Source organism: Ceratotherium simum, chromosome 11, assembly GCF_057802395.1.
Source record: "Ceratotherium simum simum isolate JZ-2026a chromosome 11, ASM5780239v1, whole genome shotgun sequence".
Lineage (NCBI taxonomy): Eukaryota > Metazoa > Chordata > Mammalia > Perissodactyla > Rhinocerotidae > Ceratotherium > Ceratotherium simum.
In genome coordinates, this window is record NC_141910.1 from 2,967,923 (window position 1) to 2,995,001 (window position 27,079).

Below are 27,079 nucleotides of genomic sequence, written 5' to 3' on the forward strand. Positions count from 1 at the left end.
TTTGAAAACGCTAGGCCTAGGCTGGCCTGGCTTCCAGTGTGAGAGCCAGCACTGACTAATGGTATAGGGGCCTATACCAGGAAATAATGGTGTGTTGCAGGGAAAGAGGATATATTTACAATTCTCTACTGTTTTCTACTGTGAGTGGTGCATATGGAGAGGCCTTTGTCTGTTGAGTTGTGTTATGGGTGTGAACACAGATGATTAGAGAAGCGAGAGTGAGCTAAACTGCTCTGCACAGAAAAGGGAACAGTATAGACAAGAGGGGCCTAGGAGCTGATAGATGGGAAAACTGAGCCAGCATGGCTGTGTGTGTGGGGGGCTGAGAGGAGGAGGCCACTGGTAGCTGAGAGAAGCTCTGGAGGCGAACAGAGGGGACCACTGGGGATGCTTGGTCAGTTTTGCTGTGTAATGAGTGGTACAAACTCTGCCTCCCTTGGACATCTTCAGGCAAATTGACATAGCTTGCCAAAGTTTTGTGACATTGAATTTGCTTTTGGGAGATACAGAATGCTGCCACAAAGAGGATGAGGGGTGAAAATATCCTACTCATGAGAGTTTAGAGGAAATTCCACTGTGAATATGAGATCAAGTAGAGAGACCATAAATAAAACAAGAAAGTCTCACAGTAATATGGTGAAAGTGGGAAGGGACAAAGGAAAGGAGACTAGAGCATGTACAATTCCTCTAAGTAAAATCCAAGGGGTGGGGGATAACCTGCTGTATAAAAATTTCTGAGAAAAAAAGTTACAGAAACCAATTCGCTTAAGGTGAGTGCTGTCAGAGACCTGAGATACAACACAGAAAACTCTAGGAGTGGAAAGGAAGCAGCATTGTTATAGAGAAAGTATAAAGAAATAGCACAGAGCTGTGACTCTTAAAAGAAAAAAGGAAGGGCAGGCAAGAAGGAAAACAAGCAAGCTTGTTGGTCAAGGAAGCCAAGAGAAAATGAAACTTGCAAAGAGACTTTCTATTCTTCCCCTACAGAGTGTGTTCTGTGCATACCGGGCACTCGAGTCTTTAGGAGACATGGCAGGTGGAGCCACTCTTGAAACATAGTCTGAACCCAAACTCCTGGAGGATTTTACCTGATAACTAGACTCATGACTTGCCTAGAGCAAGAAGTAACTCAGCAGGGTTTAAAGGGAAGCCAAAACACCTGAAATTTTTACAATGTTATAAACCAACGTTACCGCAATAAACAAAAAATTAAAGTAAAAAAAAAAAATAAATAAATAAATAAATAAAGGGAAGCCAAAGAAATAAATTTCACTAACACCACCACCACCATCACCATACTTACCTGTTTAAAATATTTTAGTGAATATTGATACATAGGATCTATTTCTGAGAGGCTCGCAATAACAAAATATATAACAGAGCCTTGAGTGGCTACTGGACGATACTTCTCACGAGCAACGTTTATCATCAGTTCAGTGGACTCTGCTTCCTTCAGCCTGGTTTTAATGGCACCAGAAGTGATCTGAATAAATATATGAAAACAAGTTCTTAAGGATCTGTTTCAAACAAGTGGTGGGATTTTTGGAATATATGCAATTAGGTCTAGGAAAGAAACAAGGATATGATGAATTAGTGATTCTAATAAGGGGGTCCCCAGATAGAATGACTGAGTCTCAAGACTCAGTAACCTTCTGACTGAGCTGACCTCCTTTCCTTCCAGAGTTAGGAATGGGCAAATGGCACTAGGCAATACAAGCAGCCCTGAGAAGATGGGAGCAGCACTTCTCTGAGCCTGGACTCGGAGTTACTGCTCAAATGGAAACGCTGACACAGTTCTCCCGTTTGCTCCCTGACTGCCTCGTGAGCAGTCCTAACATGACCCAGAGTACGCATAAGGAATGAAGGTATGAAAGGAGAGGGACACCCATGAAACTGCCCAAAAGAGGGGGCTAGAGAGGGGCTGGAAGGAAGTGGTACCACACCCCACTCTGGAATAACAAGGAATACTAATATTCTCCTCTTTCTTGCCCTATCTTTCCCAGGTGTAGACATAAGTAAACCTGGGGATAGAAGCTGTTGTTTGTGAAGGGTCAAAACCTAAGTAAGTTGGAGACATTTTTAAGGTCTCTTGCTGTTCTTTCGGTTTTCTGTATTTTGGGTTTGTGACTCTGGGGAGTCTTTTGGCCAATGGGCTTTCCAAGACTCCCTTCTCTGTCTCCCTCAGTCTCTCTAGGTTGCTGTCTGTCCCTGTCCTTCCACCTGCCCCTACTTTTTTTTCAGCTGTGGATATCCCTAGGTTGGGAGATCCTTTTTCTCTAGAAAGTCAAAGGGTCTAGGGTAAAGACCATGAAAAATCACTATGGGAACTGCTGCTCAGTATTTGCTCTATTGAAGGGAGAGCTGAAGAGACCATCAGGATTCTGTCTAGACCTGTGCTGCCCAGTAGAAATATAATGTGAGATATATATATAAAATTCTAACTTTTCTAAGTTTCTTAAAAATAAAAAGAAATGAGTGAAATTAATTTTAATAATATATTTTATTTAACCCAATATATGTTGATCTGTATCAATAAATAATCAATATAAAAATTATTGAGATATTTTTACATTTTTTTTGGATTGAGTCTGAAATCTGGTATGTACTTTACACTAACAACACACCTTCATTCAGACTAGCCACATTTCAAGTGCTCAACAGTCAGAGTGGTTAGTGGCTAAGTCTGGACTGTCCACCCCAGCCTACCAGGAAAGGGAAGGGAGGGACTCAGTACAGAAGCTGTGTCCAGGAATCAAAGGCTCAAACTCTCCCTGTATTGACCCCTTAGCAACCTGAGGGGGCAAGAAAGGGTAGAGTTGAGTGGGAAAGCTCAATCTCAATAACGAACTCAACTAAAGCTTTTACATATGAGTAGAAGAAAGGAAGTTGAGTAGTACTCCATTCATATGTGGAATATAACAAATACATGGATAAAGAGAACAGGGCCGGCCCCGTGGCTTAGCGGTTAAGTGCGCGCACTCCACTGCTGGCGGCCCGGGTTCGGATCCCGGGCGCGCACCGACGCACCGCTTCTCCGGCCATGCTGAGGCCGCGTCCCACATACAGCAGCTAGAAGGATGTGCAGCTATGACATACAACTATCTACTGGGGCTTTGGGGAAAAATAAATAAATAAATAAAATCTTTAAAAAAAAAGAGAGAACAGATTCGTGGTTGCTAGAGCAGAAGGGGGTGGAGGAGAGATGGGTGAAAGGGGTAAAGGGGCACATATGTGTGGTGACGAACAATAATTAGACTACTTGGGATGACCACAATAAAGCCTACTTAGAAAGTGATAAACAATAATGTACACCCGAATTTTCACAATGTTATAAACCATTATTATCTCAATAAAGTTACTGGGGGGAACAAAAAAAAGACAAAAGGAAGTTGATAGGGAGCAGTTGGATCATAGAGACCCACATGCAAACATTCTTTATTCCTTGGAGAACACAAGGCCCTGATAATGCAGAACCCAGGGCTAAAGAGAAAGCAAAGCGGACCATTTGCTTCTTTTTGCCAGATAATGTTAGAGGACTACACACCTCAGTTGAGTCTGATGACTACTTATAGACATTACGACCTAGAGACTTGAGGCTTCAGCAGTGGTTAGGGAATGCGGTATATATTTTTAAATGAGGGCTCTGGGCATGTAGGGGAGTATAAAGGCAGGAAATGCAGCCCAGGAGCAATCAGTCCTTATAGAAAAGATGTCTCCAAGGCAACTCCTCGCAAACAGAAACCAGTTTACAGATAAAGATGGCAGCCAGAACACATGTATCTACATTTACTCCCTGCTGAAACCATGATAAAATTATGGTAAAGGATTTTAAAAAGGGATTTTAAAAATTTCCCCACAAAGATGGGAGGAATGGAAGAGGAAATATCGATAAAATTTTGAGAGCTGGAAAGCAGACAAAAGAGTGGTAATGACTTAGCAGACCTAGGAAAATGGATTCCTAAGCCAGCAAAGGGGAAAGCCAAGAACTCACCCAATTTATAAAACAGAATGCCGCTGCCTAGAACTTAACAACCTAACTGAAGTCGTAAGACATGTAATTGGATAACTATGACATAGGGTAAACAGTGACAAGCGCTGTATTAGAGGGTAGATAAGGTGCTACAGGTGTTCCAAAAAGATTAGTTCCAAGAGATTAGTTCCAGCTGGGAGTACCAGGGAAGCTTCCTGGAGGGGGTGACATTGATCTGAATATATAATTGTGTTGTTCCTTTCAACTTATATCTTGTCCTAGTTCTTTACATTACATGTTTTACTGAAAAAAATGCAGGCAAGACAAGAGAAGCAGTTGTCTCAATTTATCTACACTTCCTTTGGTTGGCGAGGGGCCCTGCTAGCAAGGCACACTCTTGTGTATGCCCCTGGCAGCCCAGCTGTGGCCACCACTCTTGCTTTAAAAGACTTTGCAGGACCCTCAAAGCCTGTAGTTGTACCTTTTGTTTTTTTTAATTAATTAATTTTTTTTTTGAGGAAGATTGGCCCTGAGCTAACATCTGTTGCCAATCTTCCTCCTTTTTTCTCCCCAAAGCCCCAGTAGATAGTTGTATGTCATAGTTGTACATCCTTCTAGTTGCTCTATGTGGGACACTGCCTCAGCATGGCTCGATGAGCAGTGAGTAGGTCCGCATGCAGGATCCGAACCGGTGAACCCCAGGCCGCCAAAGCGGAATGCGCGAACTCAACCACTACGCCACCAGGCCTCCCCCCTGTAGTTGTACCTTTGGAAGTAACACACTTTTTATAAATACTAAAAATATCTTACTTGCCTTTGAATCCTGGAGTGTGTCAATAAGTTCTTCATTGTCCAGAATATTTCCTTCTGATGTAAAGAGCATTCTCAGGATTTTCTCTTCAATAGCTTTCAGCTGGTTTTTATCAGTGTTGATCCTCACAATGAGCTTGATTCTTTGCTCTTCCAACTCAGGTTTCTCAAGTCGCACCACATCACTAGAACCAAAGTTGGAATACCGAAATTGTCTCTGTCAGTGCCCTAAAGTTACTTCTATTTTTCTTTCCCCATTTCTAATTGTCCTTATTCTGAATACTACTTAGCTGAGCACTAATGCTACTAGCCAAATCCTCATGCACAAGGCCCCTCTTCTGCTGGGTTTACACAGTGGCTGTTCACCGAACAACATATTAGTTCTGATTCTTCATCTTGTATTTCAGAGACCTGCAGCCTACTACGGTTCCCATAGCTTCTGCTCATCTTCTCTTGGGAAAACCTGCTCAATGCTTGTTCTCTCTAATTCAATTTCTGTCTCTAATGGTTGCTTGTGACAAGCTGAAAATGGTGCCTGGAACATTCTTTTCACACTGACATGGGAGATTCTGAAATCCTACCACCTCCAGGAAATGATTCTTACATCTAAGACAGGGGCCTTACCTCCAGTTCCATCCCTGTCTAAACACGTGGACTTATGTCCCCCATTCACTTGTCTTTTCATAATTTGCTCCCAGCTCTGTTTGTAGGAGCTAATCTTTTTCTTCATCAGAATTTCTAAACAAAATCATAGGAAACTTTTGCCCCCTCCCCTCCTTTTTTTACCTTAACAACTGATCCTCCAGACCTGATTTGGTTACAGTGAAATTGATGATGGTAACTTTAATGCACACCTAGAGGAGAAGCATCGAGTACATAAAGATGCTCAAGTTCAGATTAATACAATAAGAAGTGCTTTCTTTATTAGAACACGGCTCATTATTACCCTGCTGGATGTATCCCAGGACTAACTGTGAACACACCCCCCCATCCACACACACAGCAAGCACACTCTATCTTACAAAATCCTAGCATGATTTCTCCTGCCAATGAGTGACAATCTTATTCCTCAAATGCCACAGTTTTAGCATCCTACATGGTGTTCTAAGGAAAGGTGAGCCAGTGAAGGGTTAGAAGCAACCCTTCTAGAGTTAACCCTTATAGAGTCAACAGCTTGGGTTCAAATTCCAGTTGCACCCTTTAGAGCAGGTAGGATGTTGGATAAGCCATTCACCCACTCTGAGCTTCAGTTCCTGGTATTTAAAAGTTGAGATAATAATAGTAACAACTCATGGGGTATTTGTGAGGACTAAATGAGGTAATAAAATCTCTAATTTATAGTGACTTGTACATAGTTTGTCCTTGTAAAAAAGAAGCTATTATTGTGGGCCGGCTCCGTGGCTTAGTGGTTAAGTGCGTGCGCTCTGATGCTGGCGGCCTGGGTTCGGATCCCGGGCACCCCCCAGGGCACCACTTCTCCGTCCAACCCGAGCCCGAGTCCCACGTACAGCAACTAGAAGGATGTGAACCTACGACATACAACTGCCTACTGGGGCTTTGGGGGGGAAAAAATGAATAAATAAAATCTTTAAAAAAAAAAAAAAAGAAGCTATTATTGATAATAAATAGTGAAAAATATGAGAAACATTTTTCTCATAACACTTTTATGAAAAATTGTTGCTATAATGTAATATTATGATGTTATTGATATGAATAAGTCAACAGCAAAAAAATAAATATAATAAGAGTAAGTGTTTAAATGTCATATATTTTACATATGTTAATCTTATTTAATCTTCAGAACAAATCTTTGAATTGGGTTTTATCTTCACCTTATGGTTGATTGACTTGAGGATCCAGGAAATGTAATAATTTACCCACTGTGACAGAGAGCTAGGGCTGGGTAAGGTGTGCAGTGCACCCTCTCAAAAGTTGAATAAGTGAGAAATGGAAGATTGTAAGTTGGCACATTGGTCATTTTTCTAAACTATATGACGGAACTTGGGACATGAGCTCTGGCAGTGGCTGTGTAATTAAACCCCTCAAGGCTGACAAGGAAAACTCTGACCTAGGCTTTTAATGACATTTCCCTCATCTTGTTCAAGAAGTGTGTCAATTTCATCCAACCCGAACATATCTAGAGAAGACAGGCAGCTATGAGAAATTCATTAACTAAAATGAACATGACACTATTGGAATGGTATATTCAAGGATTCTTTTTTGGGGAGGAGGGGTGGAGGAGTAAAGTTCTGATAGTGAAGTCCCTTCCCTATGTGTGAGGGCCCTAGTAGAGAAGGGGAAGCCTGCTGGGCCTGGAAGACCTTGCAGAGCGAGCAGCTGTGCCTGGAGCTGTGGCAGCCCTGATGGGCTGTGGGATGGAGATGCCCCTCGGAGCCCCACGCGGGAAGGGAGAAAGGAGTCCCAGCTGTTTCCATTTCTGTTGCAACTGCCTGGGGCTCTGCAGCACAAGAGTAGGGGTTCTTCTGGATCCTATTGTGGCTCAAGGATGTGTGTATGAAAGTGGGATTCACACTGTTCCCCTCAAATAGTCTGAGAGCATGAGGAAGGGGACAAGATGCCCCTCCCCCCGAGCTCTAAGCACAGACACTGGATGTTTGAATCATGAGTCTCTAATGTTGCCAGTCACCAGAGGTTCCAAGCAGGCAACCTCTGTATTTGGGGCTGTATGCCATGGGCACTTGCACACTTAAAACCGACAGGTCCCCTCTTCCCCCCATAGACTCTCAACTGAGCTCTGATTCATTTATCAGCCACAATAAGAGGGGCACAAATGGCCTTGTGCTGAAGGAGGAAGAAGAATGATTAGAAGGCAGTGGTGCCCGTGTTTTGAGAAGTTGCTGTGGACCAGGAGGGAGATGGCAAGAGCTCTGAAGGGGTGCATAGGGTAGTGAAACAGGGCAGTGGCCTGGGGACCATGTGGGGAGGAATTTGAGTTCCAATTAAATGGCGAGCAGAAGGGCGACTGGACTCACAGTCAGGACTCAGAAGAGAAGCGAGAGCAGAGGGTGGTGGAGGAAGGGGCTTGTGGAGGGGCAGGAGGGAGCTGGGGGAGAGTTGTCCCCTTCGAGTGGGAACTCACGAACTTCAGAGACCCATCACACCGTAATAATCCACTCAGGCTGGGATTCCAGGCCAGCAGCTCATACCTCAGGCAGGTAGTGGGGATTTGGCAATTTGGTCGTCATACAGAACCTGAAGTTTTCATCATAGTCAATGTCTGAGTCTCCAAGGCGAATGAGCAGTCGTCCACCACTCATGAAAGTCTGTTTCAAAAGAATGGGTTCTAGAGCTGGGTCCAGGGTTTCTCTAAGCTTAAAAATGAAAATAAAACAAAACAATACAAAAAACAAGCTGTGAAGATAGATGGCATCAAATTCTCCAAATTCCTTAAGGCCTCAGTATTTATTTGGCATGAGCAATTTTTCAGTGATCTTACAGATATTTCTTAATGTCTTCTCACTACCTCTAATAGTGTACATTTTCCAGTGATTACTTTATCAATAGTCTAAGGAAATAAGAGCATGTGAAGGCAATATATCTATTTAGACTAATCTTACGCACTCTTCATCCCCATGAGAAAGAAGCTAAGAAAGGAGAGTCACTGGAGGGTGGGCCTTCAGCAGGCCCAAACAAATGAAGATCTGCTCACTTTCATTGTTCTAAGTCAGGAGTTAGCAATCTACAGCCTACAGGCCAAGTGTGGCCCTCTGTGGCCTGTTTTTGTATGGCCATTGAGCTACGAATGGTTTTTACCTTTTTAAAGGGTTGTAAAAACAAACACATAAAACTCCAAAAACAAAACAAAACAAAGAATATTTATTCAGAGAATATTGTACAGAGCCTGTATGTGGCCTAAAAAAACTAAAATATCTGGATCTTTGCAGAAGAAGTTTGTGGACCTCTATTCTATATGACAGTTATTTTTTTTCCCTCAAAGCAAATCTGATTGTTGGTAAGAACTTGGGCATGCAGACATTGCCAACAGACCCCAGGACAAACATCTTCATGTCAGCATGTATGTGATGGGGACTCATGGCCCAGGACCTGTCAAAATTTGATTGTAATCCATAGTTAACAAATCTATTTCACATTGTGACATGGTAACCAAGCATGTAAATAAAACAAAAGTTTATGAGATAAAATTTCCCTTACTCCCCATGATATAGTTTTGTGCTTTTAAAATTCTATTCTATTTCGTTAAAAAATGCTGATTGAGATTAACTAACTTGATTTCACACCCATGAATGGCTGGAGACAAAGTTTGAAAATACTACCCTACAAATGTAGAAAGCAGCTAGGTCTGTAATGCTGATGACTCCAAGTCACAGAAAGCAGGAAGGCCAGTCAGAGTGTCTTGTTCCTGGCTGGGGCCCTAACCAGGGGTCCACCCCCGATCTGAAGAGCATGCAGCTATAGTTAAAACGGCTCTGCTGTTCAGGGGCAGACTATCACAGAAGGTCTTTTGTCCCCTGCCGTGACAGAAGAAATTCCCTCAGGATCTCTTGTGTCATGAGTTAAACTGGGGTTTAAGAATCCGGTTTGGGACTCTCATAACTGTGCCAAAGATTTTGCGAGAACTCACCCACTCCTGTAACTTCAGGGTTTGAATGAGGGCCCGGGGCCTGTTACAGAATCTTACTTGTGTTGGTCAAGGCCAGAAACCACACATGGAGGCTTCCTGTACTCTTTGTAACTCGACTTGGGAGTGTGGTAACTTGCTGTGTGTTTTCTAGACAGTCAAGGCTGCTCAGACAGTTTATTTAACCTTTCTGTGCCTCAGTGTCCTCATTGATAAAATGGGATAATAGTAGTAACTACCTTGTAGGCTTGCAGTGAGGATTAAATCCAAGAACAGAGTCTGGCATGTAGTGACCACTCAATAAATGGTAGCTAATGCTAATATTAATTACTATTTCAGGCACCACGCCAGTACTGCAGCTCAGCTGCCCCAGGGACAATGGTCTTTTCTGAGCTTCTCATCATTCTGATGAAGCAGAGATCCTTCTAGGCATGGTTAAACTGAGACTCAGCTTACAGCCCAGGCGTTCACTCACTCATTCTTCTCTGACACAAATAGGATGGTAAATTAGGGAAAGAAACCACAACTATTAACCAATCCCTTTTGTGCCCAAGGCGTTTGCACATGCTGTTCCCTTTGCCCGGGAAGCCCTTCTCTCTGAGCTCTTTGCATGGCTCAGCTCATCATAGAGGTCACAGCTCACATGTTCCCACCTGTAGCCATGCATCTACATTAGTCCCCCACCCCCACTATTGGCTGTGTCAGCACTGGGCTGGCTCCTTCTAAGCCTTTATCACAAGTTCTCTTCCTCTCTTCCTCTCATTTCCTCTCTCTTTTCTCTCTTTACTGTCTCTGTCCCCAACTAGACTGTAAGTTATCGAGGGCAGAACAACATCTGTATTGTTGGCCGTTGATTCTCAATTAATGTGTATTGAATGAATGAATAACTTCAAAAACATACGTTCTTGGAGGGATTCTGAAGAAATGGAGCACTTAGGCTCAACAAACATCCTTTTTTTTTAAAAAAAACAAAACAAAAGTTCATTTTTATCACATCACTTAATCTAATTCTGACCTTATGTCTAAATAGAAAATAATATTATACGCACTGGAGTGTTTTACTGGATTCATATCATTAGTGTGCGTAGACAGTCCCTGATGGCACTACTGCTTTGAATTTTCAGGGCAGCTAACCATCAAGAGCCATAATGAGGCCTGAGAATCAGCAGGGTCAGAAAACAGAGCCCATCTCATTTAACACCAAAATAATGTCCGGAAACAGAAAAGTTCGTTCAATCAGCAGATTGCTCCCCATATGAGAGTGTGTTGTTTAAGGAACAAAGCAATTGGTTTGACCAATTTGAAAATGGAGCTGACTGGTGTCTTTAGCATGATGCAGATATGGCCTGTATAGGATTCCAGATATGATCTGAAAGTTGGGAACTAACACGAGAAAAGAAAAGTGAAAAGCAAACCTCTTCCAGTAAGACAGGTAAACCAAGTCGGATCGCATTTTCAAGTGTGCGTAAGAAATTACTATCTGTAAGCTTAATGATCTTTAACCCACTTTTGCTTTCTTTGTTCCTTATCCAGCGGTTTGCCTGTATGAGAAAGCACAGAGCAGGACATTTGCTTTAGAGTTTTATAAATGGCTAGAAAGTGAAAGTTTTTAGAGTAAAGTTTAGAAATTTTGTTCAATTTAGCAACAGGTTTGAAAGATAAAAAAAGATAAAAATACCACTCCCCCTGCAAATAAAACCACTTTTTGAACCCAATGTTTGGGATTCTTCTCTTTATTCAAATTTGGAACAAATGACAAAAAGACCCATCTAGGGAAAAAGCCCATATTTCAGGTATTCCAAGCTCGTCTCCTTTGCTTTCACAACAGTTCCCTTTTCTTTCTTTCTCTTTTCTTTTAAAAAACAAGACAAACTCTTTTATTTTTTATTTATTTTTTTTTAAGGAAGATTGGCCCTGTGCTAACATCTGTTGCCAATCTTCATCTTTTTTCTTTTTTTCTCCCCAAAGACCTAGTACCTAGCTGTGTATCATAGTTGTAGAGTTGTAGCTCTTCTATATGGGACACTGCCTCAGCATGGCATGATGAGCGGTGAGTAGGTCCGTACCCAGGATCTGAACCAGAGAACCCCGGGCTGCCAAAGTGGAATGCACGAACTTAACCACTATGCCACTGGGCCAGCCCCCAGCTCCCTTTTCTAAACCCCATTTAGAACAGTCTGATCCATGGACTTAGGAGTCAGATGATGGGATTCTGTAAATTCCAGGCTGGCTTGCCCTAAAATTCATCATACTCTGACTTCATTCTGACTCAGACCTTTTAGGAAGAAGGACTTTACAGGAATGAATTTCTGCTCCCACAGAAAACAGAAAAATAATGGTCCCCTAAACAAAACCAATCAAAATCAAGTATGCAGAGCACCTGGACTCCTCCCTTTTTACTTTCTACCTCCACAAAATGAGGGACTTGGACCAGAAGACTTCTAAACTCCCTTCTAGGTGGAAATCCCCAAGATCTTACAAGTATGTGAAAGTCCACTTTCAGAATTTATAATAGCACAATATTAAGCAGAGTTAATAGGCTTCTCTTTAACTGAAGCATTAGTTACACACCTGATCTTGAGGATCAATCATCAAAGGCCACCGTCTCCCTTGAGTAACCAAAATGCCATTTTCTGTTGATATCATGTCACGGGGCAGCCCATCAGTGTTCCACTGCCGTATTTCATAGGGATCGCCAAGAATGTTAATGAGACTGAAGGCAGGATCGATTGGGATCTCCAGAGACTGACAGTCCTGGATCCAACCCTCTATGAGCTGTAGGAGGAGGAAAGCTTACTTGTATAGAGTCAGGAACACTCAGTAAATGAGGATACACACAAAATGTTGGGTTAGGTATAAGTCCTATCAGTCTTCACAGGCATCCTCGCATCAGAGCATAAGACACAAGAAGGCAGACTGAAAATCAAGAGATCTGGGGCCTAAAACTATCCTCTTAATTAGCTGTGGCTTTGGACATGTTAGTCCCCTGGTCTGGACCTCAGTTTTCTCATGTATAAATGACAAGGGTTGTCACAGTAGTCTTCAATGGGGTATAAGTGCCCCTCTTGGGAGAGTCTGGAAGCACATGGAGAAGTTTCAGGTTATCACAATGACTGTGGGTGCTACTAGCAGTTACTAAACAGGGCAGAGGGATGTTAGCATGTTACCTCCTTCAGTGAGTGGTACAGTCATGCACAACAGAGAACTCTCTGTCCCCCAAGAGCACCACTGGCACCACTATGACCCCTGAGCTCCTATAGAGTCTATATGAGTCCCTATACTAGCTATGCTTTTTGTGTGTGTGTGGGTGAGGAAGATTAGTTCTGAGGTAACATCTGTTGCCAATCCTCCTCTTTTTGATGAGGAAGACTGGCCCTGGGGTAACATCCATGCCCATCTTCCTCTACTTTATATGTGGGACTTCGCCACAGCATGGCTTGATAAGCAGTGTGTGGGTCTGTGCCCAGGATCTGAACCTGCGAACCCCGGGCCGCCGAAGTGGAAAGCATGAACTCAATTGCTATGCCACCAGGCTGGCCCCCCTAACTAGGTTTTATAATTCAAGGACAAGGGCGAAACATTTTTAGGAAGGCATTCATAAAAATGGCTTGAAAAGCTCTCCAAATAATTTAGTTTCCTGCTCCTTCCCATTGCCTAGCCCTTTGTAGCAGTCTCACCAATTCAGAACATTTTGTCCTGGCTGACTTTAGATGCCACTTCTGATCATAAGGGTAGGGGACTCCCTGTTCCTTTTTCTTCCCCCAGGTTCTTGTGCTGTGTAAGTAAGAGATGAGTAACTTTCTAAGGCAGGAAAGAAAAGGGAGGAATGTGTTAAGGAAAGTCTAGGGTAGACCATCGCTGGCTGACGGCGGAGGTGGCGGGCTGGGAAACGTTTAGATAAGTTTTGATCATGGAGAATCTTTCTACAGTGGGGATCCTCCCTCTACACTCAGAAAAATGACTCTCCCCTATCCTCCCACCAGTTTCAGCTGCTTCTCACCAGTCCTTATAGAAAGCAAGTTTACTCACCGATTGCCTATACTGGGCTGTGAAGGCCCCATAATAGGCTACACAAGCTGCTGCTATGAACACATTCCCAATGATGTTCGATATCTCCTCATCGGATTTCTGGATGCTTTCTTCCCATCGAACTTGCTCATCTCCTAATGCAGCCGTCAGCTTTCCAGCACGCACCAGACGTGCTTTTGTTAGCACCATAGTCTTCGCTAGAAAATTTTAAGAAAATCGGTTTATGTTACTCAATATTTTCCTAAAATATAAGAAGTTTATTCACCTGCTTCAGTTTATAGCAGAATTAGCATTATTTAGCTAATGATGTCAATACATCGCTATGAAACCTCACAGCAGTTCAGCATTATTTCCCATTTCAGAACCAAGTCCAAGTTTGCCTCTTCCACACAAGGAGCTCCTTTTTGATACTCCATTACTCTGGCTGAAGAGAGCACTCTTTCCAGGCCCCTGTAGTACTTATTTTCTGGATCAAATTCATATGCTGCTTTGTGTTATAATGTAACATGCCCCAACAAGCCTTATTCAGACATAGAAGTTGAATGTATACAATACATGCAGTTCTTCTAATTTCACACTAGAAGGCTAATGCTATCACCTAATGGAAATATGCCCTACATGCTGGATGAAGCCGAGATCTGACTGCCTGAAAACTCTTTCTACTGTTGAAAATCAGCCATTTCCAGACCAACATAAATTTAATGAATTACTTACCCAGACTTTCTTTCTCATTCACACCTTTGTCATATTCATCTTGTAAGGCCTGTATTTGACCTTCCACTTGTTTTAGTAGTGCTTGCTTTTCTTTCAGAGTAGCCATAGTAATATCAAGTTCAGCCTAATAAAATTAAGTAAATATTTAAAATAGGCTCAAAAAGAAGGTTGAATTTGTCCATTTATAATAGATTTTTTTAAAAAATAGGATTTATGTTCTCTTTTTCATGTCCTAAAAGATTTTGATATAATATACAAACTTAAAGCAAATATAAAATAGAATAAAATATAAGAGCAGAAGCAAACAGAACAAAACAAAAACAAAGCCCAACAAAATAAATCACAGAAGGAAAAGAAAAACATATGTACCAAGCATTTGGGATGAAGTAGCTACTACAATGGATTATTAACTTTAGATGATGAAACAAATGAAATATTCATGCAATAGTGAAAACTAATCTGTCCTAACTAGTTCTCTAGAGTCCAAATCCAGCCTGCTGCCTACTTTTGTACAGTTTGTGAGTTAAGAATGATTTTATATTTTTAAATGGTTGGGGAAAAAATCAGAAGAATAAGATTTCATGACATGTGATAATTGTATGAAACTGGAATTCCAGTGTCCATCAATAAAGTTATATGAGAACACAGCCATGCTTATTCATGGATATATTGGTAATGGCTGTTTTTGTGCTGCAAAGGCAGAGATGAGTCATTGCAACAGAAGCCATATAGCCAGCAAAGCTTAAAATATTTACTATCTGGATCTTTACAGAAAAAGTTTGCTGACCCCTGTTCTATATCCACAGTTCTTTTGGTAACCTGCTCCACTAAATGATCATTCTTTGTTCTGCTTGGGACCTCACATCTGACTGTGGGTTAAGCTGGTTTTTAGAACCTCAGAGGACACCGTCAAGCGTGGGAGTATTTAGCAAATGCAAACATAGGAGCATCAGATGTTAGAGCTAAAAGGCATCTCAAAAATACCATCGGCCTGATGATATGAATATACTAAGGATCATTTTCCTTTTATGCTGGAAGAGGGCTGATTTTAGAGGTCATTTTTGAAAAAATAATCTTTGCCAGCTATTTTGTAAAACGAAAACTAATTTTCAAGAGCATTATTACTGTCTTGCATAGGGTCACAGCAGCGTGATGAAGGGAGGTTGCGTGATTAATGATCATGGCCTTTACTATAAAACATCACAACACAGATGATGTACCTGTGCAGCACGGAGTTTCTGTCTCTTTGGTTCAACCTCTTTGACTACCCGAGAGTACAAATCCATTGCTCTCACCCACATGCACATGGATTTACATGCTTTGGACACTTTCTCTACTTTTTCAGGCACAAAATCAGGATTATTAATATACTTTTGAAGCTTTGCCAATATCTGAGGCTTTATATTTTCCTTATCATATTCTAAAAGTCTTCTTAGAAAGTTAGAGTCACCAAGAAGTTGCTTTGCAGTTGGCCAATCAGGCCTGAAAGACAAATATGATAAGTTAATAGCATTGTAATAAATTAATATAAGAACAAAAGAAATGTGTTCCTTTGAGAACACTGAGATATTATCTCAATAATGGGTAGTTTTAATCTCAATATCATAATCCCAGTAATTGGTAGTTATATGCACCACAGTTCATGGGAGGCAGGTAATTGGATGACTAATGTTCCATAGAACCCAGTTTTGGTAGAGAAAGAATTATAAAATCATGGAGCTTTAGAAATGTAAGGTATTATAGAAATAATAGTTTTATTTTTAAAATGTTCCAGGCACTCACATTTCTACCTCCTTTGCCTTAGTTTAGATCCTTAAAATCTCTTGCCAGGACACTACAATTACCTTCTAACTGGTTTTATGTCTCTCAGTCAAACTTGCCCCTTGTGAACTTTTACCAAATTGGTCTTTCTCACATGAAAATCCAATTACATCGAAAATGTTCAATGGTTCTAGGTCCCCTCTGGCCAGGGCTCTCCCTCTGTGCTTTGCAGAGCTCCCAAGCCCCACCAAGGTGCTGGCCAGAGGGTCAGTAGGGAAGCCTGGCAGGGGGTGCTCTGGGCCCTCTACCCTTGCTCTGATTGGTTTTACATAGAAAGGTTTCTTATGAGATAATTTTTATTGAAAAAAAGATTGTATTACTAAAGAAAGTTTGAAAACTACATATCTCCAAGATGAAATATGAACTGCTTAGCACAGCATTTATTTATATATATATATATATATATATATAAGAACTTTCATGATGTAATCACTGCCCTCCTGCCCAGCCCATTCCATTCCATGAGCACCAAAGCTCCCTGAGCTCACCCCGTGGTCCCACTTTCCACCTGAGCATTATCTGCAGAAAAATCTGCTCACACCTCCTAGGGGCACTCTTTTCTTGGCACTCCTAATACTATGCAACTCTTGCATGTCTTGAAATTATTATTTTTCACTCTGCCTCCCCACTATACTGTAAGTGTCTTGTAGGGAAGAACTTTATATCTTCCATCATCTAGCATAAAATAGATGATCAAAAAAATGCTTTTGAATCAATTTGTTGAATGACTGACTGCATCAATGAGAGGGTGGCGAAGAGAATGAAAACAAATGAAATAGAGAAAAGCAACAAAGGAATTCCACCAGGTATTTTGGTAATATATGATTCTGAATTACTCACTTGGCATTCAAGAGAATAGAAATTGCTTCCATAACAGTCATGACCAAATCTGGAGGTTTTGTAAAAACTCTGATTTCAGATATATCTGCTTTATCTAAGGAGTCCAGTGCTTTATTAGCAGCATCGAGTGCAGGTAGAGCCTCTTCAAGGTCTCTTTGAGCATCATCAGCTATTGCTTGGGTTTCTTCAGCTTTTACTTTTGCTATCGCTTCCTCTTCTTGCACAATGTGCCGGACCTAACCATTGAAACACGACTGCTTAAGTTGTCTCAATATTTGAATTTCAATGTTTAAAACAAAGCCAATAATAATGAGTCATATTTGGCCCTTTGGATTAGACCAATGATGAAAGAGGATTAGCTATATTGTATTTTATGCTCTCCCTTGTCCATCTCATGCTATGTTGATAGAATAATAGAGACAAACTTATTAGAACAAGCAGTTCCTTCTTAAGAGAAGAACAGCTGCCTTATATTTGTGGGTGGTATCTTTCTCACAACTCTCTCTGTCCCACTCATTGGGTTCACTCAGTCTCAGGGAGAGAAGCTGGCTGATTTATTAAAGGGAGATTTTTTTTTTTCAACTTAAAAGCACTTATAAATCTATTACTTAATTATTTTAATGACATATAAAATTTAAAAAATCCAATTATATGTCATATATAAGTGATCAGTTGGTGATCGAAGCCTTCTCACCCACAATGTCAGGCAATGAAGCTTACCTGATCGGCACTTTCTTGATCCACTGCCAATTTGTCCATTAGGGCTTCAACATCTTGTGATTTTGTTAGAAGGACAGGTTCTAAAGCTGAAAGATCTAATTTCATTTTATCTACTAGTACATTTGTTTCTAATAGCTTGGTGAGACCATTCTTCACCCGGTCACGTGCCTAGATGACAATGAAAATGTCTATAAACTATAAGTTTACTGACATCTCTTATTTACATCTACCGAATTGGTAAATCAGTTTGTAATACTTAAAATTGTGAATGTACAGAAATCTTCAGCTAACAGAACTCTAGGAAATGGTCATGACATTCACCACGGTGGGCTTGGACTCCTGGCCACAGCAGTGGGACATCACTGGACTGTGGGCTCACTGAGGGCCAACATCATATTATTTTTATGCCCCATGGTAGCTTGGTAGCATGCTGAATGAATGAGGGACAAATTCAGATAGGAATTTCTGGAGGCCATAGCTCTGAGAGCTTGTTTCCTCAAGATGGGTCAGCAGGGCTGAGAACCCCCAGGGAGACTGTGTCCTGGGTAGAGGAAGCATCTGGGAATAACTGTTTTTTGAAGGTGAGTCAGAAAACTTGGTTCAAATTGGCAGGTTTAAAAATATTTGTCAAGTTATTTTACATAGCATGCATTTATTTACCAGGTAAAAATCCTCTGAAAAACATTAAAAATATCTAAGTGGTAAATAACTTCCATTTTTACTGTGTTTAAAATGTTGAAAACTTTGGATTATAGCTTGGATTATAGCATTAATAGCTTGATGATGGTGATGGCAGCCACTATTTTCTGAGCAACTCATATGTGTCAGATCATATTGCAAGCACTTTACAAATAGTATCGTATTTAAATCTCATGACAATACAAGAGGTAGATATAAATTTTTTTTTTGTGAGGAAGATTGGCCTGGAGCTAACATCTGTTGCCAATCCTCCTCTTTTTTGCTGAGGAAGACTGGCCCTGGGCTAACATCCATGCCCATCTTTCTCTACTTTATGTGGGACGCCGCCACAGCATGGCTTGACAAGCAGTGCGTTGGTGTGCGCCCAGGATCTGAACCCCGGGACGCTGCAGCGGAGCGCGTGCACTTAACCGCTACGCCACTGGGCCAGCCCCTAGATATAAACATTTTTAAACCTTATTTTCTATAAGACTTAGAGAAGTTACAAAAGGTGCTCAAGGTTGTGCAGCAAGAAGAGGCAGAGCATAGGTTGTACATAGTCTGGCTGACACTGGAGTCCTTGCTCTCAGTGGGAACCACTGACACATTAGACCACCAAAACCCCATCTCTATTGCTTAAGAAAAAGTTTCCTTTCTTATTAAATACTGAAGAGATAACTAGTCCTCTGCTTAACTTTGATGCTGTTGCAATGTCCATATCATTCTACTAAGTCAAGGACATTTACGTGAATGAAAGAAGACAAAATATAAATATCAAGGAGGAGGAAGGCCTCTGGACTGACAGCATGAGACACTTTTCTGTCACACTCTGGGTTGTCAAGGGCACATGCCAGGATGGAGAGGGCTCTGGCAGGTAAGATGGCACATAGATCTTCCACTCATTCTGGCAAAAGCTTTGAGTTCAAGAAAAAACGGTTTTTTTATTGATAATATTAAACTTACTGAAACCAATTGCTTCCTTTTTTCATGCAGCATAGACAGGTAGAGATTGATGAGTTCCAGGTAGGAGGTGGGCGTTGTGTAGTACCGTCTCCGGAGCTCCATGTAGTAGCGTTCTGCCATATTGGAGACACTCAGGTGAACGTTCACACACATGAGGGAAAGCTTGTCTTTCAGTTCTTCACTTCCGGCGTCGACATTTGAGAAAAACGTCTTTGATACAGAAAGAAGTGCTTCTCTGGGCCACTGTAAATAAAGATATAATTTGGAAAAATCTGTTGCTCATTTCTATAATATATAATTTAACAATTAAGGAAAATGTATTTCTCTGGAACTCTTCCTTGCCTTGTGTCCTCTTCCACATAAACTCCTACTCATGTCTACAACGTTTAATGGACTGAAGGGCTGTGTTCATTTGAGGGGGTCTGGGTCTGCATTTGTCATCCCCAGTACAGTGTCTGGCACATAGAAGATGTTCAATAAACATGTGTTGATTGAATGATTAAATGATTGTCTTTAGAATAATTCCATGGATAAAATCACATACAGTATGAGAACCTCACGTCCTCACTCTGTTTACCAGGCAGTTCCGACTTCAGGTCCATTATTATAATCACTGTCTTGTTCATGTCAACTCCTTTGCTCCTCTCTTGTTTCTTTGAGCTCACCTGAACCTTAGTCAAATGCAAATCTCTGTTACCCCATGCCTGCAACTTTGCAGCTGAGAACGGCTGGAGAAAAACACGCAACCATGCTGACTGGCTCACTTTAAATTCATGACAACTAGCTTGAGTGGGTTCTTAGGGCAGCACAGAAATGCTTCTACATTTTCTAATACATCACTTTTGTACTCTCCTAAGTGAGTATTTCACACCCTCTGCTACTTCCTCAGACTGCTTACATTTCCTTTTCCTCTTCATTCTCAGCTGATGACTTTGCTCCCCACATCACTAAAAAAAACCAGAAGCAACGAAAACAGAACTTCAATGAGCTCTCATCCCCACATATTCCTATCTACCTGCATCTATACTCACATACTCGGCCTTCCCTCCTGTCACTCTGGAGTAAGCTCCGCATGCTCACTGCCCAGGTCAGCCCCTTCACTGATGATTTGATTCTGCCTCTTCTTGCCTATTCAATGACATTGGCCCAACAACGCTTAACTCTGTCTGCTGCACTATCAATATAGTTCTCTTCTGGACCATTTCCATCAGCACACACACACGCTGTTTGTGTTTCCCACTTAAAAATACTTTCCCCTTGACCTCACATACCTCTCTAGCTGTTACCTATCTCTCAGTGTTCCTTTGGAGCAAAACTCCTTGAAAGAGTTGCCTGTACCCACTGTCTCTGATTCCTCTCCCCTTTTCTCTCTTGAACCTTCTCCCCCATAACTTCGCTGAAACAGCTCTTGTCAAGATCACTGATAACTTCTACATTGCTAAATTCAATAGTCTCTTCTTTCTTTATAAATCCTGCTTTGCCTTTGTTTGATGATTATCATTTCATCCCTTGTATATGAGTAAATTCCTAGCAGGCTTTAAAGCTAATGCAAGTACCCTTGAGTTATTCTCGGACAATATGTTACCCCTTTAAAAATCAAGCAAGTCCAACCTCTCAAAGAGATATCCTGGAATTTCACCAACCTGGACAAACCAATCAATGGTGCAGCAGTTCACAAGGGATGGAAACATCCGGCATCGGGATCGAAAGGCCTCCCCAACAGGGCTCATGCAGAGAACAATGTGCAGCTTCTGACGGACTTTGCTGATAAAGTATTGAAATACCTGACAAAAAGAAAGACATATTTCAATTTAAAGTAAAGGTAAAGCACGGTCCAACATCCGAAAATCAGTCAATATGATAAACCATACTAACAAAATGGAGGATAAAAATCATATGATCATCTCGATAGGTGCAGAAAAATCATTTGACAAAAATCAATATTAATTTATGACAAAAACTCTCAACGAAGTGGGTATAGACGGAATGTAATTCAACATAATAAAGGCCATATATTACAGCCCCTCAGCTAACATCATATTCAATGGTGAAAAGCTGAAAGCATTTTCTCTAAGATCAAGAATGAGAAAGGATGCCCACTCTTACCACTTTTATTCAATATAGTATTGGAAGTCCTAGCCAGAGCAATTAGGCAAGAAAAAGAAATAAAAGGCATCCAAATTATAAAGGAAGAAGTAAAACTGTCACCCTTTTGCAGATGACATCATATCATATATAGAAAACCTTGAAGACTCCACCAAAAAACTGTTAGAACTAATAAACAATTTAATAAAGTTACAGGATACAAAATCAATTTGCAAAAATCTGTTGCATTTCTATACACCAAAAATGAACTATCAGAAAGAGAAATAAAGAAAACAATCCCATTTACAATTGCATCAAAAAGAATAAAATGTCTAGGAATAAATTTAACCAAGGAGGTGAAAGACCTGTATATTAAAAACTATAAGACATTAATTAAAGAAATTGAAGAATACACAAATAAATGGAAGGATATTCTGTGCTCATGGATTGGAATAATCAATATTGTTAAAATGTCCATACTATCCAAAGCAATTTACAGATTCAATGCAATCCCTATCAAAATTCCAATGGAATTTTTCCAAGAAATAGAATAAATAATCCTAAAATTTGTATGGAACCACAAAAAAAGCCCAAATAGCCAAAGTAATCTTGAGAAAGAACAAAGCTGGAGGCATCACGCTCCCTGATTTCAAACTATATTACAAAGCTATAGTAATTAAAATAGTATGGTTGGCATAAAAATAGACACATAGATCAATGGAACCGAGAGCCCAGAAATAAAGCCACATATATATGGTCAATTAATTTATGACAAAGTAGCCAAGAATATACAGTGGGGAAAGGAAAGTCTCTTCAATAAATGGTGTTGGGAAAACTGGACAGCCACATGCAAAAGAATGAAACTTGACTACTATCTTATACCATACACAAAAATTAACTTAAAATGGATTAAAGACTTGAACCCAAGACCGGACACCATAAAACTCCTAGAAGGAAACATAGGTGGTAAGCTCCTTGACATAGGTCTTGGCTATTATTTTTTGAATCTGACACAAAAAACAAAAGCAACAAAAGCAAAAATACATAAATGGGACCACATCATACTAAAAAGCTTCTGCACAGCAAAACAAATGATCAACAAAATGAAAAGGCAACCTAGTGAATGGAAGAAAATATTTGCAAATAATATATCTGATAAGAGGTTAATATCCAAAATATATAAAGATCTCATACAACTCAATAGCAGAAAAACAAACAATCTGATTAAAAAATGAGCAAAAAATCTGAATAGACATTTTTCCAAAGAAGATATACAGATAGTCAACAGGTCATGAAAAGATGCTCAACATCATTAATCATCAGGGAAATGCAAATCAAAATCACAATGAGATATCACCCCACACCTGTTAGAATGACTATTATCAAAAAGACAAGAAATAACAAGTGTTGTTGGCAAGGATGTGGAAAAAAGGGAACACTTGTGCACTGTTGGTGGGAATGTAAGTTAGTACAGCCACTACGGAAAACAGTAGAGAGATTCCTCAAAAAATTAAAAATAGAACTACCATATGATCCAGCAATTCTACTTCTGTGTATTTATCCAAAGAAAACAAAAGCACTAACTCGAAAAGATATATGTTTAAGATATATATTTAATTACTGTGCATGTTCAATTGCAGCATTATTTACAATAGCCAAGATAGGGAAACAATCTAAGTGTCTAAGTGTCCATTGATCGATGAAAAGATAAAGAAATTGTGGTGTGTGTGTGTATACACACACACACACACACACACACACACACAGGAATATTATTCAGCCATAAAAAAGAATGAAATCTTGCCATTTGCAACAGCATGGATGAACCTTGAGGGCATTATGCTAAGTGAAATAAGTCAGACAGGGAAAGACAAATATATGATCCCTCTTATATGTGAAATCTAAAAAAACAAACAAACAAATTAACAAACAAACCAAGCTCACAGATACAGAGAACAGATTGGTGGTTGCCAGAGCCAGGGAGTAGGGTATGGGAGAAATGGGTGCAGGGAGGAAAAACATACGGGTGACGCAAAAATGAAAATAAGTGTTGGTTAATGCACCTGAGTCTACCAATATCAAATAAAAAAATGTTAGTGGTGTAGATGTGTGAATTGTTTTGTTCAACGTCAATTCCAACTCCTTTCTCTCGTGCAATCTGGAAAGATCAAAAATGACATTTTGCAGACTCCATTGCAACTAGGGTTCTGGATGTGAAGTAGGTCCTCCTCATTAGCATATTTAAGGAGAATCCTTGAATACAGTGGAGAGAGGTATTCATACAAGGTTTTGCTTTGGAGTAGAAGACCATTGGGAGAGAGAGACAGGGTGCAGGGCAACCATTTTTGCAGATGTAGAGCCTGACACAAGTGGCATGGACCTGGAGCCACTTATCTCTGATGTGGCTGCTTATTTCAGCTGCTTCCTGACATGGTGAGGGTGCACAGCTTTGGAGCTGGTAGCTGAAGCAACAGCACACTGATTGGCTCAGCGGTTTCCTTGCTCGGCAGGAATGGTTGTGGCAAAGGCAGCAGCTTCCTTGACCACTGACTTCCAAAGCGTGCATTTCACATTCATTCAGAGGAATTCAGCCTGAATCCCTTTCTTTAGCCCTCCCAATGATTCTGTGTTCCTCCAATAAACCCATTTCTGCTCACTTTAGCTGAAGTAGACCCTGCTGTCTATAAGCCCTGACGTAGCAGCAGAGGAAACTTTCACAAAAGGACACAGAAGGGAAGACATGAGAAAGAATGGCCAAAAAAGTTACAGAAGGTGCAGAAAGAAGGGAGAGGATGGGGTAGACAAATAGCAGCAAATGGACTCTAGCACAGTGTTGGAGAAATGTAAGTGGACAGCGGCTATGCTGTTCCTGAGAGATAGGGGGAGAGAGAGAGAATGCATTTCTGTATTGTGCCATATACTTGCTGATAGGCAAGGGAGTCAAACGTAGCAGACTCCTCCTCAGGCAGGGCCCTGGGGTGTGTGAAATAAATTTGTGTTTAAAGAAGAATAAGAGAAGCTGTCCAGTTTGAACAAGACTATGACCTCCGTGGGGCAGTAGGGTTTCTGTTGTCTGCTTTCCATGGACCTCTCTGGAAGTCTGGTAAATCAATGCTTTGAATGCAGGAAATAAAATATGTATACAGAATTACAGAGAAAACCAATTATATTGGGAAAAAACTCTATCCATGGACTTTTTAAGGGAATTTGTGGACTGTTAAAAAAAAAGGCTAACACAACTTTGTTTTACAAAGCCATATAACCATTCTGACATGTCCTACCTCATCTCTGTTCCCTTCAGAAATTCCTACTTCTTTTGCTCTTGGTCTCGTGGCTGCTAAAACCTGCTCCAGTTCATCCTTTTCAAATAAATTAGGCACCTCACCTGAGTTCAGAATGTTATTTATATCTTCTAGAAACTCTTCCACTACAATCTGTAGAAGAAAGCAGAGTGATCATTGTAACTCAACTATTTTACAGTTATTACATGTAAATTATAAAACAAATATTTAATCAGAGTTTACATTGAGTTAATTTTATCTTTAAGAGAAGATAATCTTAACAATTAGATAGAATCTTTATTCTAACATAGCAAGTACATTTATTTTTCATTTTTCCTTCCTGTTCTGTTTCTTGTTTTTTTTTTTTTTTTTTGGTGAGGAAGATTAGCCCTGAGCTAACTGTTGCCAATCCTCCTCTTTTTGCTGAGGAAGACTGGCCCTGGGCTAACATCCATGCCCATATTCTTCTACTTTTATATGTGGGACGCCTGCCACGCCATGGCTTGATAAGCGGTGTGTAGGTCTGTGCCCAGGATCCAAACCCGCAAACCCTGCGCTGCCGAAGCAGAGCATGTGAATTTAACCACTATGCCACTGGCTGGCCCCTGTTTTGTTTCTTAAAAGGCATTCATCTTTTACATGGTTTAATTCATATGTGCAAGCATTTTATATTCTGCCTCTTTCAGCTAAACATTTTATCATAAATATTAATCCATAATTCTGAAAAGTACTCATTATATTTATAACCATTAATGGGAGCATAACACACCACTGAGCTGATGTGCCCAATTTATGTAGACTTAGATGGTTTACGGTCCTGTTTACATTATAAGAACATATTTAGGCCTATAGCTTTTCTCCCCAGTTGGATTATTTCCTGGGGATAAATTCCCAGGGGTGAAGATTAGCAATTAAAGTGCATCAACATTTTCTGGATTTTGAAGATTTACAAATTTCCCATTCAATTCAAGTATGACTTGATTAGCTTTTAACAATCTTTTTTTTTTTTTTTTTTTTAATTTGGGAGTGTAAATGTTTCCTTTAGGAGAATTTAATTTGCATTTCTGTGCTTATTAGCAAGGTCAAATATTATTCCACACTCATTCATTTCCATTAAAAAATCTGTTCAAACTCCGTAACTATTTGTATATTGGGGTTTACTTTTAAATTTGAATGAGTAATTTTCATATTATGGAATAAACCTTTTATCTCTAATAATTGATACAAATATTTTTAAAAAATCTATCATTTATCCTTTTGTTTCAGTTAACTTTTAATTTTATAAAAGTTTGAGTCCCATATAGTTAACTATGACAAGGTACCTGTTATTTTATTTCCTTCATTTGTAACTTTTTGTTTTTTCTTGAATTAACCTGGCATAATTGTGTCTGTTAATTTTCCTGAAGAAAACACTAGTTCTCTTTGTCCTAATTTACTTATTTCTGCTTTTATCTTATTATTTCATTTTCTAATTTGTCTTGGTGCTTCCTTGTGACCTTTATTTTCCTAAAGTTTTAAGTCAGCTAATATACATAGCTTCTAATTTTTGATTCAAATCTATAGATTTAACCCTGAGAAAAGTTTGGTTGCAATCCATAGATCTGTATTTATGTTGAGTTCAGTTTCTCTATTCTCTAAATAGAGATTTTGATTTTGATGTTCTTGACTCAGGAATTCTTTATATGAGTGTTTTAAAGTCCTGAGCCACATCATTAATTTCTCCTTTGATTAAAGCATGGATAAAGGAGGTTATCAATACAATTAAATTGTTTCTGAATTTATGGAAAATTTCTTTGATCAATTTTTGTAAACTTTGAATTTTCATAAACTTTCAGTAGTAGAAAATATTTGTTTTCTCTATAAAATGTAGTATATAGTCATTAATTCCAGTTTAGAAATCATATTCTTTATATTTTCTAAACATATTTATTTCTACTTTGTATTTGCTAGAAATAGAAAATTAGACTCTATTTTTAACACCATGTTTCTCTTAATTTCTTCTCATATTTATAATAGTTTTACACATATATATACACACACACACACACATATCCACACCCATAAATTTTAGTTATTACGGTTACGTTTACTTTCATTACTATAAACATTTGAGATTGATTGGGGCTTTCAACAGAGTATAATCGCTTTTTGTTGTTTAAAGTAGGGCAAGACAATCTGACTTGATATTTGGAGCTTTAACACTTAGAGTCCTTTTATATAACTTGTTTAATTTTTTAAAGCCACATTAAAATTCTATAAGAAATATTTTAATTTTGAATAATTAGAAACTATAATTTTAGAATAATTAGAAATTTAGAATAATTAGAAACAAAAGTAAGAAAATAAAAAATCACTCACATCCCATGACCCAGACATTTTATAACTGTCTAAATGGCCTATCTGTTTAGATACGCATTAAACCTAATAGCCTATATGGTACATGATTCGTATATCTGTTATGATGTAATGACACATCATAAGCATTTTCCACATTAATTAATGTGTATATTTTTATAATATAATTTTTAATTTTTCACAAAGTGCCCTATTATGTGATTATATCATAAT

The 27,079-nt window shown here is 39.7% G+C and overlaps 1 protein-coding gene across 1 annotated transcript in view; it reads right to left on the minus strand.

Moving 5' to 3' along the window:
- Positions 1 to 27,079, minus strand: part of DNAH6 (dynein axonemal heavy chain 6) — a 271,015-nt gene that overhangs the window by 62,179 nt on the left and 181,757 nt on the right. Inside the window, exons 47-60 of the mRNA XM_004437202.3 lie at positions 24,512 to 24,664; positions 20,789 to 20,929; positions 19,146 to 19,388; positions 17,505 to 17,672; positions 16,785 to 17,020; positions 15,344 to 15,605; positions 14,124 to 14,247; positions 13,410 to 13,606; positions 11,952 to 12,155; positions 10,796 to 10,921; positions 7,948 to 8,112; positions 5,567 to 5,634; positions 4,785 to 4,965; positions 1,304 to 1,483 (exon numbers count right to left, since the gene is read on the minus strand). Of these exons, the coding sequence (XP_004437259.2) occupies positions 1,304 to 1,483; positions 4,785 to 4,965; positions 5,567 to 5,634; positions 7,948 to 8,112; positions 10,796 to 10,921; positions 11,952 to 12,155; positions 13,410 to 13,606; positions 14,124 to 14,247; positions 15,344 to 15,605; positions 16,785 to 17,020; positions 17,505 to 17,672; positions 19,146 to 19,388; positions 20,789 to 20,929; positions 24,512 to 24,664 (2,448 nt within the window). The remainder of the gene's footprint in view (positions 1 to 1,303; positions 1,484 to 4,784; positions 4,966 to 5,566; positions 5,635 to 7,947; positions 8,113 to 10,795; positions 10,922 to 11,951; positions 12,156 to 13,409; positions 13,607 to 14,123; positions 14,248 to 15,343; positions 15,606 to 16,784; positions 17,021 to 17,504; positions 17,673 to 19,145; positions 19,389 to 20,788; positions 20,930 to 24,511; positions 24,665 to 27,079) is intronic.